General features: G+C 45.0%; 1 protein-coding gene across 2 annotated transcripts in view; it reads right to left on the bottom strand.

Annotated features, from left to right (window-relative positions):
* LOC134150911 (store-operated calcium entry regulator STIMATE-like) overlaps positions 1-16214 on the bottom strand; it is a 37557-nt gene that overhangs the window by 1290 nt on the left and 20053 nt on the right. The window contains exons 5-7 of one of the 2 annotated variants that reach the window (XM_062595115.1): positions 9403-9515; positions 8106-8189; positions 6408-6524 (exon numbers count right to left, since the gene is read on the bottom strand). In XM_062595115.1, the coding sequence (XP_062451099.1) occupies positions 6408-6524; positions 8106-8189; positions 9403-9515 (314 nt within the window). The remainder of the gene's footprint in view (positions 1-6407; positions 6525-8105; positions 8190-9402; positions 9516-16214) is intronic. The other variant, XM_062595195.1, reaches the window with a different exon arrangement.

Genomic DNA, 16214 nt, shown 5'->3' with positions numbered 1-16214 from the left:
CCAGAAAAGAAAGCCCTCAGCTTTGCTGCACCATCAGAAGCTGCCCGTTGCTTCCTGTTAGTGTCAGTCTTGAAGCTATTAACAGGCTGTTTCGAGCCAAGTGATTGCCACTTAGCATGGCCCAGAGCAGTTGCACAACACAGACTGGATGCCCCACATGTAAGGCATCCTCCAGCCTCAGCTCCAGAAAGAGGGAAAAGCCTTGATTTTACTTGGGCTGCAGCTACTTTGACTGCAGAGGAGCTGGAATCCAATGCCAGTCAGCAGGCTAGATGGATGAGTTGTTTGCATGGAAAATATTCACAGCTTTGACAGTCTGTTTGCTGAATCTCATGCTATCCATCCCTTCTTCTTAGCACAAAAACCTAACTTGAGGCAAGAGAAATCATATTGTCTGTAGCCCTGACAGTAATTAGCTCTAAGCATTGCTAAAAATGCAGCATGCTTTTGTGCTACAGCTTGAGTCATGCCCAGCAGTACTCGCAGGAGACTGAAGTTGCAGGACTTCTGGTCAATGCTAGTCACCCACATCAGAAGCCTCAGCACCTGACCACTTAACCCTACACAAGATGCAAGTGTGACGCTGCACATTCAAGAGGCTTCAGTCTTATTTCTCCAGAAGAGCAAGTCTGGCAGCCTTTTCCCCACCTCCTTCCACTTCCCCTTCCCAGAGCCCAAATAGCGTCATTAATTCAGAGCTGATGTGGGAAGAAGTGCCAAATACTGCAAAAACCCCACAGAAACCCCACAGCTTGTTGCAGCAAGGATATGTACATCTCCCATCTGAGCGTCAGCCCCATCGGACCCTGCTGGGCTTCAGTGGCTGAATGGCCTCCTGGCTTGCTCAGATGGGCTGCCCAAGGAGCAACCCTCTGCCTGAGCTGTGGCACATGACAGCCACCGCAACGCTCTGGCTCGGAGGCACGAGGCCAGGGAACGCGCGTGCCTTTTCAGTGAAGGGCTGTAACACGTGGAGCTTGGCTAGTCCCAGAGCCCAGTGCTCTCCGGGGTAAGAGTCTGGGGCATGGGGAACTACTCTTACCAGTAGCTATCTTAAGGCACAGTTATGAGGAAACGTGCCTTTCATTTGTTACCATTTAGGCAGCACTCCGGGGCTAGTAACCACAGCAACAAAAAACACTAAATAGGAAAAAACAAACTGCAATGAATCAATGGCATCAAAGGAGGAGAGCCATAGGGGAAATTTTCTTCCCCACCCCTGTACACACTCCAGCCCTTCCATCTGATTTTGTTGTTATCTTCACAGCAGCACATAAGACATTCAAAGGAGAGCAGTAGATCAGATTAAAGCTCTTTCCTTCCCTAATGGTCTCAAGGAATTCTTTTTAAAATACACATTGGAAGGTTACCATCTCTTCCAAGTGAAGACTTCCTCTGTTTATCACAAATACTGTGATGCTGTTGAAGCTGAGAAAGTAGGTAATTACTCACACATAACACTATAAATCACCAAACTCTGACACCAAAAGGCTGGAAGAGGCTAGCTTTAAGGCCTAGTGATCTGGTAGTTAAGGTGGATTTCAGCTTTGGAGTCAAATCCTTACAGCCACATGCAGCTGACTGAGGGGGCACAGAACGTTGTACACCAAGACCCATTCAGGTGGTGCCCACCTGCCATACAGCTCACATCAGACCACTTGAGGTCTCCAGGGACCTTTCCACAGTTCCATAGGGAATTTAACCATGAGAAGGTACCTCATCATCACAACAGTCACAATATGTACGCTCAGATAGGCGGGTGAGTTTAGAAGCAGCAAGGACATTTAAATAGGGCTTTGCTGGGGGACACTTGCACCCAGAGATGGTGGACTTGTCTGGTAGCCATCCAGCTGCCAGTCACAGAATCACAGAACAGCTGAAGTTGGAAAGGACCTCTGGAGATCTAGTCCACCCCCTTCCACACACTGCTGAAGCAGGGTCATCTAGAGCACATTGCACAGGATCACATCCAAATGGGGTTTAGAATATCTCCAGAGAAGGAGACTCCACAACCTCTCCGGACAACCTGCTCCAGTGCTCTGAGTCTGTACCAAGTCAGCTACTCCCATGAGCTTTGCTGTGGTAGGGGCACAAACCCTGACAAGTGCCCACCACGCCAAGTGCTATTTTTCTAGCAAAACCCCAGCCTGAACTCTGTCAGCGTAATCTGGACAAGAAGTTTCCCTTGCAGATGTACCAGCTCAGGAGCACAGCAGGTTAATGGCACAGCTGGGAACAGACCATGGTTTCCCAGTCAGAGGACAATATGCTACTGTATCATTCAGTAAGTCAGCAGTCATCAAATACTTCATGCATTCCTCTCCACAACAGGAGGCCAGCAGCTTGCAAAACAGATCGGGGTCACACTACAGAAGCAGGACTGCCCATGTGCTGTGCCAGCCACTTCAGTCTTGGGGAACATGCTGCATGCTGGTTTGGTGCCCCTTCCCCAGACTCATCAGGTAGTCAAGAGATCTCTGTGGCAGAGAAAGATTGCATGGAAAACTGCAGCATAGCTGATAGAAGCAGCTTAGAGGCTATTTCCCCTGCTAGTTTTAGAAAGCAGTCTGCCAGCACGATCACTTGCCTGGAGTGCAGGCAGGAACCACCCCATTCACCTCCTACTTCTCAGCTTAGACACGCTCCCACAGTGGTCAGTGGGACAGTCTCCTTCCAGAAGAGCCTCTACGATCTCCATTTAGCTTCCCTCCTAAAGACCAGGCACCCAAATTCACCCTAAACTTGAGCCATTTAAAAAAAATGAACTCAGTTAAGTCACTAATTAATCAAACTCACTCTTAGAATATTGGTTGATAATTAAAGAAAGCAGCAGGGGTATCAGCATTCAGCAGTATCTTTGCAAAGTCAACACAGTTCCTACGCAAGAAACTAGGATAGACACCAAACTCTTAATGCTAAGGGCAAGTCCCCATGTAGCTTTCCTCCCAACCCCAAATGAGCTTCTAGCTTCATCCTAACAGTTCTTCCAAGGACCATTGTTACCACCAAGTTTTACTGTAATACTTATCTCTGAAAAAGTCAGTCTTAAAAAGGAAGGTGGGGGCAACAACTCACTCACCTCTCCAGAAGAAGAAAACAAAATAAAAATCAGTTCAAAGAGATCACATGAAACATTAAAAATAAAAACTGACTTGTTTTCTGAGTGGAGAACACAAAGAAACCATTGATAAGATCTAAAGTTTATCAGCACTTGCAAGAGTAAGGGAGAAGAGAAACTCAGACCAAGGCCAGGAGGCTTGCTGGAAAATGAGGGCCATGCAGATCAACATGTTCCTACAGGCCAAATGGCACTGGACTCACATTGGCACTCTTGAATAATCTCTTCCCATACTAGAAAGGAAGAAGGGATTGTACAAACATTTACCAAAGCCATGGCATGAGACAACAAAAAGTTTTAAAACTTGCCTAGAAGGAAGGGTGAATTTGTCTCCCTCAAAATTTCAGTATTAAAAAAAAAATCAAAACATTTCAGTATCCATTCTAAATAGATGCCCAATTTTGCATCTGTGGCTTGACAGAAGAGCCTTAAAACCCATGAGAGAGAGGCAATTCTTTGGTCTATGCTGCAGCTGTGGAGTCAGTGAGCAACTGCAGCAGTAGGACTCAAGCGCAGGTCTTCAACAGGTTAACTGCAACCCCTGCTTCCCAACCTCCTTCCTCCCCCCGCCTCACCCTGCTCCTTATCCTAAGGCAAACTGCTAGTGCAAGTGAAAATAATGACACTCTTTATTGGTGAGACAGGCAGAGGGTTGAAATTCAAGTAGGCAGCATGATGGGGAGCTGTTGGCGCCTGCTGCTAGACAGTCCTGATGAACCCTGATAAACTGCTGGACACATTAGCCTCAGCCAGCTCTGCTAGCTACAGACACTTCTCAGCTGCCCTCTCTCCCCTTCCAGCTGGGCAGGAGGAAGGGAATGAGGGAGGAAATTCTCCTACTTTAACAAGTTATTAGCAGCAAATATCCTAATAAATAGCCCAGCATTTTTTTTGTTTGTTTTTATCCTAGATTCCAGCCAATCTAGCTCTGCAGCTCAGCCAGACAACATGATTTTTAACTCCTAGCCTAAAATGGTAATTTATGAAGCAGAGCTGCCTGTGGCTATCCCAAGGCCCAATGCCAAGAAGCAGAGTTGAAAAATGAGGTATCCAAGAAGCAAGCACTTCTATATTTCTTTATTAGCTTCCTTCTCTGGCCCAAAGATACTTCTCTTTGTTCCTGTGCCTTTAGTCCAGCACTGTACATGTTGGAGCAGGAAGGAGGTAGTCCCAGCAGAGAGCTCCAGTTCCCTAGGAAGCTCCACTCCAGTGACAGACCAGTGATCTGTGTGTTGAAGGTGTTGGCGAAACTTCTCAGGAAAGGAGTCAAGTACTTGAAAGACTGGAAAAGCCTTTGACAGTAAGGGTTAATCTGTGGGGGTCCCATTTCCATCACTTGAAAGAACTTGCCTAGGCTCAGCTACTTGAGAACAGCCGTTAGAGAAAGTTCCTATACCAGATTGTCATAACCCTCTTTCTCAACTTCTAGAGAAGAGCAGGTGTCTCACCCTTAGATTATCCAAAACTGTGATAGAGGCTATAAAAAGTCAACCACCTTCAGTGGAGCAAGACAGAAGGCCATCTCTATTCCCATGGTAGAATAACCACTGAGACACCGTCTGTGTACCCACAACAGTAGAGGCTTGAAGGTTTACATTACAATTTGAGATTAGACAGTCCAAGTCTAGGTTAAAAAAAGGCTAGAAAGGGCTTGGAGCCTCAACTAGAGAGGACAGCTCCTTACCCTTGCTTCTGAGCTGGTATAATGTTAAGATGATCTCAGACCTGCAAAAACACACACACATATCCAGTCAGTAAAGCAGATCCCCAGTTTCACATTTTGAGCAAATGCCTCATTCAACACATCCAAGGAAGTATCACTCTTGAATATCAATCAGCAAAAAATATTAGGACTGGGCCACAAACAGGGAAGAGTCCATGTTCAGAGTTAAGCTGCTGCCATATGGTAGATACGAGACTCCAACCTGCTCACACAGATGCACAACTGTCCAGATATACACTGGCACCCTTCACTCAGGCCTCACCTCTCTTCCATCTCCAAAGGGATGGAAATTTCTCAAGGATGCTCCCGTCTCACACATACCTTAGGAAATTCCATGGGACACACTGTTCAGATGTCTCTAGTAACATCACCATGCTACAACTGTTTACTTGGAGGTCAGGCCAGGATGTGACTCACTTGTCTCACCAGCTGTTCACATCTGCCTGTCCCCACTCTAAGAGGGAGGATTCCTCTAACACCACATGCTCATCAGTAGGTCAATAGTGGCTACTTGCCCACTGCACCTTTGAGCAGTTTAAGCCATTGTCCCTATGTAGATTGTCAAGTAGGCAGTTAAAGCTACTCTTCAGTGCGTAAGAAAGCACAAGAGTTGCTCTATAATAGATATGTTCTGGCTTTGCATAGTCAGCTCTTGAGCTGACACAGGACACATTCTTAAAAAGACACACCACGTACACACAAAAGCAAAAGCTATTCCTGTTCAGCTGAAATTCCTCAGCAAAAACTACTTGAGAAGCCAGCCTGTGACTGCCAGAATCTGTTTTATCTTAGCAGATCTTGCCAGTGAACTGCAGGATATTATAAGTCATATGGAGCACTGAAATCGAGCCTGGGAGTCAGGAAGGAAGGAAACGTGGTCCAGCGACTTTGGCTGTGGCCTTAACCCAAAAGGGGCCACCTGAAGCAATCTGAAGTGTAAACCCTACCTGCCTGAACTGCGCATTCTTAATGAGAACAAAGCCTGCTGGAAACGGATTATTTTTCCCAAGCCTTTAAGTGTCAAGCTCAAAACTATACAAAATACAATTCCTACAGTTCAACTTCTCTACCAGATAACGGACCCCTTAAAACACTGACAGAATAGGTTCTCATCTAGACCTTCTGTAGCCCAAAAAAGCATGCCACCACTCAATTATGAGAAAAGCATAGTCTGCTTACTAACATTAGTACAACTAATAGCAAAATTGAGAGTAACAACGCAGATGCACCCACCAGCTTCAGCTTGCCACTCAAAAAAGCCCACACAGGTTTGTGCAAATGCTAGTTCATTTAGGACAACACTCCAGCAACACTATTTAGGCCATGATACTGCCCCTTGTTAGAGGGTCAGATTCTTCCGGTAAATATTCCCCTGCTGATATCAGTTGCAAATATGGGAAGTTATTCTGTTTTAACAGGGATATTGCTCATATTTCTCAAGCACTCTGCACCTAGGTCATCACGATGGTACATTGCACAGTTTTGGTAAGGATATATAGTTAAAGCACAGGAGCCAAGCCACAGGCTTGTAGTCTGGGCTCACGTGCAGGACATCTTTGGCCTTACCTGAGATTCCTCAGTTCTCCTAGCCCGAGGAGTATCTATGGATCCATTGATGTCCAGGGTATCCTTCTGCTTATATTTCCTCATAATCAAGCTGTCCACAACCCAGAACATTATGGCCTTGGGAGGAGGGGAGAAGAGAAAGGAGTTACATGAATAGACTACAGAGACCAAAATACAATATAATATACATTTCAAGTATTTCTTCTTTCAGCATTTCCAAGTCTCCAGCTTTGAGCAAACTATGTCAAGTACATGCACAAGAGTTGGACTGGGCAAATTCCTCAGGTCCCCTACAGTGTAAATTCTATTAATTCTATATTTGCTGGAAAGCCAATTAAAAAGGAAAAAATCTATTGGTAGGCCAAAGTTTTTCCAGGAAAAAAAAAAGAAATCATGGCCTCAAGTCATTCGAACCAACCTCCACCCAAGGTTCACTCATTCTATCTGCACCAGTCACTGCTCAGGTCACTGAGTTTGCTTTCAAATAAGGAGGTGCAGTGTGTGATGGGAAGAAGCTACTCATTCACTGTAGCTCAGAAAAAAATATACCAGTGCTCCATAAGACAAAAAAAATATGATCAGAGCTGCAAAAAATTGAATTCACTCCTTGTCTTGGAGGAGTATCAGTGTTAATGCCTTATTCTCACTTCCCATCTTAGCAGCAACTGAGCTACAGGTCAAGGATTACCCAGAATCAGGAAAACGTTGAGCTTTCAAGAGGTTTCACCAAACTAGCTTTGAGAAGATTGCTCAGATCTGGGCAATCTGAACACCCTTCTGTACAGCACCATAACTGGAAGTCTAGCCAAAAGACTCATACAAGTCGATCAGATCTGAACAGCGCCACTTTCTGCTCATCCCTAAACTTTGAGCTTCCACTCTTCACCTGTCTACAACCACACCTATTGTGAGAGTTTCAGTATATCCATTAAAGCACTAGCAAGTGCTCCTAAATTTTTAAGTCAAGGTAAGATTGCAGCTTCAAGCTATGCAACTGGCCAAAGACCACATCCAGTACATGGTCTGACCCTGTCAGTCACCCAGCACTTTTCAATTGGGCCAAGTCTCCTGTTTCAGCAGCACTTTGTACCCATGTTGCATTACGTAATAACCATATAAAACAGGACCGCTCTTACACAGTCCTACTAGGTACATGGCACCACGCTTGCAGAAAGGGACCTATTTGAATGCTGTCCTGGCCTTTACTGGAGTGACATGTTCCCAGAAAAGGCAGATTACTATTCTGCTGGGACTCCAGCCCCAATCTGGGCTGAGAATACTTATGAGTTTTTGGTCATTCTTTAATAGCCTTGTAAAAGGCAATTATATGAGGCTATATGAGAAAGGAAGGGTTATTTAATAAGGCTGGAGCCTGAGTAAGGCATGTTTGGGACACCTGGACTCTGTTCCTAGGGAATCTTCACTTGGCAAGTATCACAAAGAAAGCTTCAAAATTGCTTTTCCTTGCTCAGCTGCAGAACTTTTTTTTTTTAAAAAAAAAAACATAACTTGTTCAGGAACAATCTGTTGTTAATAGATCATGGCATGAACAGCATGGAGTTTTGCCCTTAAGATCCTCCTGAGTTATACCTTCACTTCCCTTTCATCCCTCTTCCCAGCTGCATACACATCTCTCCTCTTAGGAGGAACTATGATTTCCAAACCACCCTGTCTAGCACTTGAAGAGGCACCACTTACATTGACTACAAAAGGCACAACAAGCATCACCAGCACGAGCTCCAGCTGAGGGTTTGGAATGTAATCCAGGAGGATCTCCTGAAGCTGCAGAGAAAACAGCATTTAAGTGTTATTTGAACAACTCTCTTGCAGGATCTTTGTAGCAAACTAGCTGCCTTCATACACTGGCACTCTTCTAGTTAGGGCTCTGCAGCTTTTCCTTTAGCTCGGATATTAGAAAGGTGACAAGGGCTATCCTTTAGTCCAGCTGCCAAGCATTAAATGTTCTACAGAGGAAGAAATAAGCATTGCTAGTCTTCCAGTTTAATTATCCATGACAATTGGTGGGATTTTCCTTGGCTGCTTAGAGCCTCGTTGCAAAACACAGACACCAGCCACGCACAAGGTGCACTGAAAGCAAGCCAGCAGTGTTTCTGGATTTTGCAACGTGCTGCTGAACACGATGTTCACATACCACTGCATGCTAAAAAAAAATGTTCGTTTTCCAAGTTTGAGCATTGTAATCTACCATATTTGAAGGACAAGCCCTGAACAGCACTTGTTGCAAGAGTTTCAAAACAACCAATTGAAGCGCTAATGAGAACTTCCAAGTTTAAATCAAAGTGAAATTGCAGCTTTAAGGAGTGTGTGAGTGCTTCTGGATTACTGTAAATAAATCTGCCAAATCACAGCCTGTGGATCGCTGAGTGTAAATGCGCCCAACACTACAATGACCCCAGTGACTCCCAGAACGGGTTTTATACCACTGAATTACCTATGAGATCTACCTGCCACCACCTATGTCGCTAATAAAAATATCTTATAGATGTTGTAGAGAAACTTATAACCAATGCACCAACTACCATTTCACAAGCTACCATCAGAAAATGCATGTGTCGGGGGGAAAGAATGGGATACTAATCTGGATAGAGTTTAATTTGGAAAAAAAGAATCCTCTTAATTTAGGCATGGGATTACGAAACATCAACATGAAGTGACTTGACAAAGTAGCATGGCAATTCACTGTGGAATTATGTAAACAAGTTTCAGACTAGAGCTCAGTCCAAATCATTTACCTTCCCAAGGACAGAAAAAGAAATTCTTATTCCATTAATTTGTCTAATTAGTGGGAGAATGTACCAAAAGCCAAGCTATTAGGAAAACTGTATTTCCCGAAGCTTAAGTAATTGCTAACCATTAAAGAACTGTCCACAAATCACAAGGTGGTGACCTGTGATGACAGGGACCATCAATAGCACAAAACTAATAAGCAGCAATTCATAGTGGCTGTGGCTAGAAAAACAGTTAGGGAGCTTACCTTGGTCCAACCTGGGATAAGCAGGACCAAGCTTATCACAGTCTTCTCAAAAACCATTATCAGCAAATACAGAATACACTGACCAATCCAGGCAGCAGCTTGTGGTGGGTCACCTGGAAAAACAACACATTAAGCCTGACACAGAGGTCAGAAGGAGACAACCTTGCAGAGAAATTACCTCATGCTTGATGTCTGGGCTGATCAGATGGGCAGGAGAAACACTCGCATTCTACGAGTTTCGCAGCGAGACAGCTACTCATAGTAAAGAGGTTTGAAATAGATGCATGCTCCTATAGCTACACATAGAGAAATCTTTCCACTGTGATCCTTGCTAGGCTGTTATTCCAGTGAAGACCAAAACATACTTAGATCTAAGCTTTCCAATAAAAGACCCTATGATCTACTACTGCAGTCCTTTGTCATCCACTGTTTGCTCTCCATCCACATCTCCATCTGCATCCAAGTCAGTCTGACTTGCACTAATGAGGCTTCTTTAGTAGACTTGTGTCCCTTACCAGTTAAGATTATTTTGTATCTTTAAAAATTGATGAAATGATTAAAACAGAAAGGCAAAACATACCTAACCTCCTGCCTTGCTCTTCATTTCACCAACCTGCCTCTGAAAACCATCAAGAACAGAAAGCACCAAAAACTGCAGACTTGTACTATGGCATCTGCACCCCCATGGCCTGTACTTCCTAGAAGAACTGCTTTGCTAGAGCACAGGACTGTCCTACAAGGCATACCAGTCTGTTCCTCTAAATAGCAAGAGTCACAGCTCTGGCTGTGATTGAGGACCTGAAATCCTTTGAGTTTATTCAGTGATCTTGGCACTTGCACACTAAAAGAAAAACCTTTTGCATTTGGCAGTTCATTTCCACTGGCCTCACCTCCCTTTGCAGCTTCCCTGTCCTCAATATCCCAGTCCTTTTACTACAAAGCTTTCATTTCTATTTGTGTCATCTCAGTGGACTGCTACTAACCATCTTTAAACCTAGTTTTGTTCTCTTCACCTCAAACCTAGGAAAGTCTGAAGAGACCAGTCCTTCCTCCTGCCCCATCCTTTCCTTCTACCACTCCCTTGCAGCAGACGGGAACCTTTCAGGCTCCTTCAGGATTCATTTTTACAAGCACGTTAGACTGAATCCTTTTTGCATTAAAACTAAACTCCACAGCAATCCCCAAGGCAAAGCATTGCTGGACTGACCCTCCTCTGTAGGGGGGCCAGTCAGGATCCTGTACCAGTCTGAAAACTTTCAGGCACTAATTTCAACTCAAAAAGCACAAGCTTTCAATGCTAAACAAAATTAATCTTTTTCTGCTGATGGAGTAAGTGGCTGGTTATGTGATACTTACTGTCTGAGCAAGAGACAGGGGCTCCATCACCCCAGGTTTTAGACCAATTCACTCAAAAAGAATCAATGCTAATTAAATATGAATGCTTCCAATGAGGTACTCACCAAGTAAAAATTAAAAGCATATTTGTATTGTTAACGAAGATAATGGTACCATATCTATTACATGTGCTTGCTTCAGCTTTCTGCAAGCACCCTGCCAGCTGGTTATCATCTTCCTACGCTCATCAGAATATCTCAGGTCTGCAAAACTGAGCTACAGTATCTGGCTCAGAAAAGACACAACATTTCCTCTTACCACTCGAACATACAGATAACCTCTGGCAACACTTGCTTCCAGGGTGATCAGGTCAGGATTTGGAGCTGCATCTAGGCAAGAGAATACTTCTTTGGGAGGCCAACACTTGGCTCCATTGTCAGATTCAACTAGACTGGGAGGTCTCTGCCTCCCTTTTCTCAGCACAGCACTGCTGAAACATTGCAAAGAAAGAGCAGCAATTTGCAAAAGTTGGTCTGAACTGTTATGCAAGACTCCAGCCCCAGAAGCCAACTCTGTACACCAGGATTTAATAAGTTTTGGTCTCTAAATAACTCCAGTCTCAGACATCTGCTTCCCCAGAAAGGCAGAGCATGTTAGCACACATTCGTACTTATTCTATAATTTATCAGCAACTTATTGCCTCATGTCAAAGCTAGAGCTCCGAGCAGAGGCATCTAGCTGTCCATACTACAGACCTCCAAGATGTGAATGGTCACCTTGTGCCACCACCCTTAATCGCTTTAAGCAGCATTGACAAGAGTAGGAAGAAAGAGGAAAGAAGCAGGAGGCGAGGGATGCAGAGAGGCTGCCAAACCAAGGGGACAGCAGCAGAGAGCCAGAACAGCAGGCAACTGCACAGGGGGTGGAAGGAAAAGGCAGCCAGCGAGGTTACATGCAGCAGCAACCAGCTAAGCACAGGAGATTTGAGGAAATCGCATGTTGCTGCTCCTTGGCAGGCAACTGCTTAATGGGTGGTCTGCAGAGGAGACTGGAGTGGTGTTACTAGGTGGTTGGGAATAAAAGGTTGGTGTTGGGGAGGTCAGACGGCTTTGTTGCTCCTGAAGCACAGACAGACTCCATCACAGTCCTACCGTGACACGCTTCGATATCGTCTTTGGCACAGGTGGATTGTATTGGGGCTTTTTGCCAAATCTCAAGGTTGAGCAGTCCTCCTATGAACTCATGATTACCATTGCCTGTCACGGCTTCAAGTACAAACAAAACAGGAAAACAAACAGATCCTTCATTTCCTTCCTGCATTTGAACTCATTCCCTTTCGCTCGCTGTGTTGTCAGCTGTTTTGCTGTCCCCTGCGGAGAGGCAGGGCTAATGGCCACTGCACCCTTTGCAAGTCAGCTCATCCACTCCGCAATCCCAACAACACTCGCAGGATACTTCCTTCTGCAGTCTCAGCTCACCTGAAAAAAGCTGCAGCAAGTTTGAACCCATTCATTGTCACAGATGACCATGGCTCTGGAGTTTTGCACACCATGCACTAGGCAGCTCAAACACCCAAGGAATCTTTACAATCTAGCATGGTATCAGCTAACCAGGTTGAGATACAGACCCTAGAGAAGACATCCTTTGTCCTATCTCAAGTTAGGCACGGATCTCCCTGTGACTTAAACCTTAAGAGCTCCTCACACAAGTCACTTTCCCCTCACATTCAGTTAGCAAGAAATCCAGACTGCTTTTCATGGTGTTTAAAGAGGTTTTTATAAAACCTTGTTTGCTTGGGGAGAAGGGGGGAGAAATCCCTATGCAACAGCAAGATCCCACCTTGACCTTCTGTTTGAGAACCCCAGTCTTCCCAAGTTCAGATGTTTTTGTCTCATTAGGCTAGCTTCACAAGCTAAGTGTGGGCACATGAAATAGTACAGCAAACATGCACTACCAGCAGGACAGATCTGTGCTACTTACTACTCATGACATCCCAGCACAGAGCTCCAAATATTCACATTTCTCCTTTTGGTCCTTCCTGCTTCACCTAAAGATGCTGTGACTCTCCACATTTAGAGGCCGATGAGCACCTCTTGAATGCCCACAATGGAAGGAAGGAAGAAGAGACCCACAGACTTTAGGGGACTCATTTGGCCACCTGCTCTATCACCTTCAGCAGCTCCAAGTTGCTACTGTTTTGCAACCTTTTCTTTTTTTTGTTGTGACCTTTATTTTCTGACCATGGGAAGATACATTTCTGCACAGGAATCTGCTCAGGAGCACAGAATTAAACAGGGCTTTATTTCCAGCCTCTGGCAGGAAGATCAGAGGGTTCTCTGCAGTTATTTTTTACTGCGTCTTGTGCCCCCAAGGACAGGAGGCTGCTCAGTACCAAAATAACTCTAGACAGAGGAATATGAAACAGCAGCATCGCCCAAGGGGCCATATGGATGACTTGAGCTATAAACAGACTGACTTGTTTTCTTTTCACTAAGGAGCTCAGTTGGTGTTCCTCTTACCTCGGTGGATTTGACACCATACAAGGACTACTGGTTCAACAGAATGGTGGTCACACAAGTCTAACTTGCCACTGACTAGTGCCAGTAGCATACAAGCAATTGTCTGTTGACATGTCTTCAGGGAAGAAGGAGCCTTCAGTGCAGGCCCTGGACAAGCCAAAAGACAGTACAGCCAAATCTCCTCTTCCTTCTGCAGTTAGGAAGCAAGGCATGAAAACTCATACTGATCTCAGCTAACGTGGCACCTCATTTAGGTGCTTCCTCCCATGGCTCAGAGATGGCCAGAGGCACCATTAGACAGAACACTAAATCTTCAATGGACCAAATGCTGCCTAGAGGTACTCTGCTCTGTGAACAGGAAAGAATTTCTTATATCAAGCATTTCAATCAGATAAACCAGATGAGTGCCTATAAGGCTGCTTCCTCTATACAAGATGGCCAGCTAAATTTTGCTGACAAAAAGCAAAGGACAAAAAGGACAAAACCCAATAGAGATGGATTCTTCTCTTTGCAGTGGCCAAAGTTTCACTTCTCTGGCAACAGAGAACAGGTCCAAAGGATCTTCTTGGCCTCTGTAACACATCTCCTGCTTAGAGAAGTCATGTGTCATACTCTGAGTAGCTTCTTGAAGCAAGGAAATTTTCTTGCCTGCAGTTCTAATAGAAGGTAACTCAGGACCTTTCAGTTCTACATGCCAGCTCTACCCCAAAAGTTGTCCTTTTAACTTAATTAAAATTCTTTGCTCAACCCTTCTCATAGCTATCTCCCACGATAACAGAAACACATATATCCCTTAGCTGCCATCCTGAAGGATGCAATCATTTCATTTAGTCCATCCTCCTTCAGCAGGGTCCAAAACCTCAGCTTCATTTTCTCTACACTTGCTCTGCTCTGAATCAAGTGGCTTTGTTCAGAGTTCAATGCCACATCCCAGATTTGGGCTTGCTAGCACTCACAAGCCCTTCCTTCCCACCTTTGGCAATATCTCCTTGATGCAAACCCAGGATCACCGGTGCCTGCAGCAGCCTCGCACAAACATTCACGTCTCACATATTCCACTTGTGTGTGGGAGTCCAACCACTCGCAGAGCCCAAAGCCAGCAAAAGCAGCACTGCTTGAGATATTCGAGTTGTTACCACACAACAGGATTATTTTTAATCCCAGCTGTCTAATGTACCAAGCTGTCAGCAAAACCCACATGCTACTGCCAGACAGCTTTATTTACTGCCTTTCAGGGACTACGCATGCACCGAGCAGGTAGGAAAGAATTTAACCACAGCCAGAGCAGAGGGTACAGGGAGACTGAGGAAGAGTAAACATTTGAAAACTTTTAAAGGGGCACAGGGTGACATGGTGGGGGTAGAAATAAGTCACCAGAAAATCTTAATGAAGAGCTATTTAAATAGTAGCTCTAAAACAAGGAGATCTAATAATCACTGCTATATTCCACATAAAGAGCAGGGTATGAAATAGCAGTAAAGCATGTGAACTACTGAAGTGCGCACTTTCAGATCTGACCAGCAACTGTGCCAGTTACAGGCAGGACACTTTGGAGTCAGTGCAGTCAGATGAGCCCAGTCATTCCTGCTGACATCCAGGACCCTCTCTGGTATGTTCTGCACCTGAACTAAGGATGAACATACAGCCGAATCAGTTCCCACAGTTTGTGGTGTTACACCACTGCTCTAGGTCTTTCATCCTTGGAGATATTTCTATCATAACAGCATGAAAAACTGCTGTTCCTTATTAGTGAGATCCAGGAGGACTTGAGAATTTGGCAGTTGCTCAGAGCAGGTGACCTGACCATGCACTCAACCACTTGAGGAGGATCCTAAGCCATTTCCTTACTCTTTCCTCCTGGTCCTGGCAGTGGAGAGGTCAAAAGAGTTGAGGATAAGACAACCCCTCAGGTTAGAGCTATTTTCAGTAGTATTTCCTCAAGCACTAGCAGCCAGTTCCCCCGGCTGCTCCAGGACGTGGGAATATTTGTTATGGAGATTTTGTACAATACCACAACAGAGCCAAAAGCAGCCTACACAGGTCCTCAGTTAAACTCAGCAGCTGGCACAGAGCATATTCTCTTATAACTAAATTTGACCAGCAGAGTTCAACAGGCCACTAAACAGAATCCAGAGGCCTCCAACCAGCATGCCTTTCCATTTCCGGACAGTGAACTAGCAGGACACAGTAGTCAGGGACCACAGCTACAGAATTGTATGCAGTGTGTATCCAGACAGGCACTGGAGAGGCCTTTTCAGTCATGAATACCCACTTTTCCTTATCACTCCCTTAATGCTTCTCTTTAGCATTTTACTCATATTGCAGAGCATCCCTCGGGGTGAATTCACTATGTTTGTTTACCTCTGAAGTCTTACTTCTGAAATACTCCAGTATTTCTTTTAGCTATTTGATCACTTTACAGTGAATATAATCTCAGATGTTAGCAATAGCCTTCACTATTTGCCTCTCAAAGATGGTTTGAAGGCAAGTTGTGGACAAGAGATCCTGCCTCTAAGCAGCTACAAAAGGCAGAGACCTTCCATTCGGTCTGTACACATTGTCCTTGTCTTCCTCTTTGGTCACCTGGGCAGCAGTTGCATCTGCAATGCCAGGATACCACAACTAATAAGAGATGTTTCCCTTGAAGGAGCAGCGCATTGCCAGGGGACAGGAGGAGAAGATGGCTGGAGTAGTTTGGAGATTGAGCACGAAGCTGAACCAGGCTGCTGTCTGCAGGCTCCGACTTCTGCCTGTACTGGACCCAGCAGCATTTCCAAGACCTCAGGTATCCATTTACCCAACATCCTTGCAGCTGACAACCAGCTTAAGCTCTGCTCCATTCTTTTACCTGCAAAAGTCACCTACAGAGAGAGCACCTATAAGCACAGCCTGCTGTTACCCTGGTAGAGCAACGGTGCAAGGAGTATTCATGGAGCATATTGGCCAAGCTAGTGCTTC

This window comes from Rhea pennata, chromosome 1 (assembly GCF_028389875.1).
Source record: "Rhea pennata isolate bPtePen1 chromosome 1, bPtePen1.pri, whole genome shotgun sequence".
NCBI classification, from domain to species: Eukaryota; Metazoa; Chordata; class Aves; order Rheiformes; family Rheidae; genus Rhea; species Rhea pennata.
Note: the sequence above shows the minus strand (reverse complement) of the source record. Positions and strands in the feature narration are given on the sequence as shown.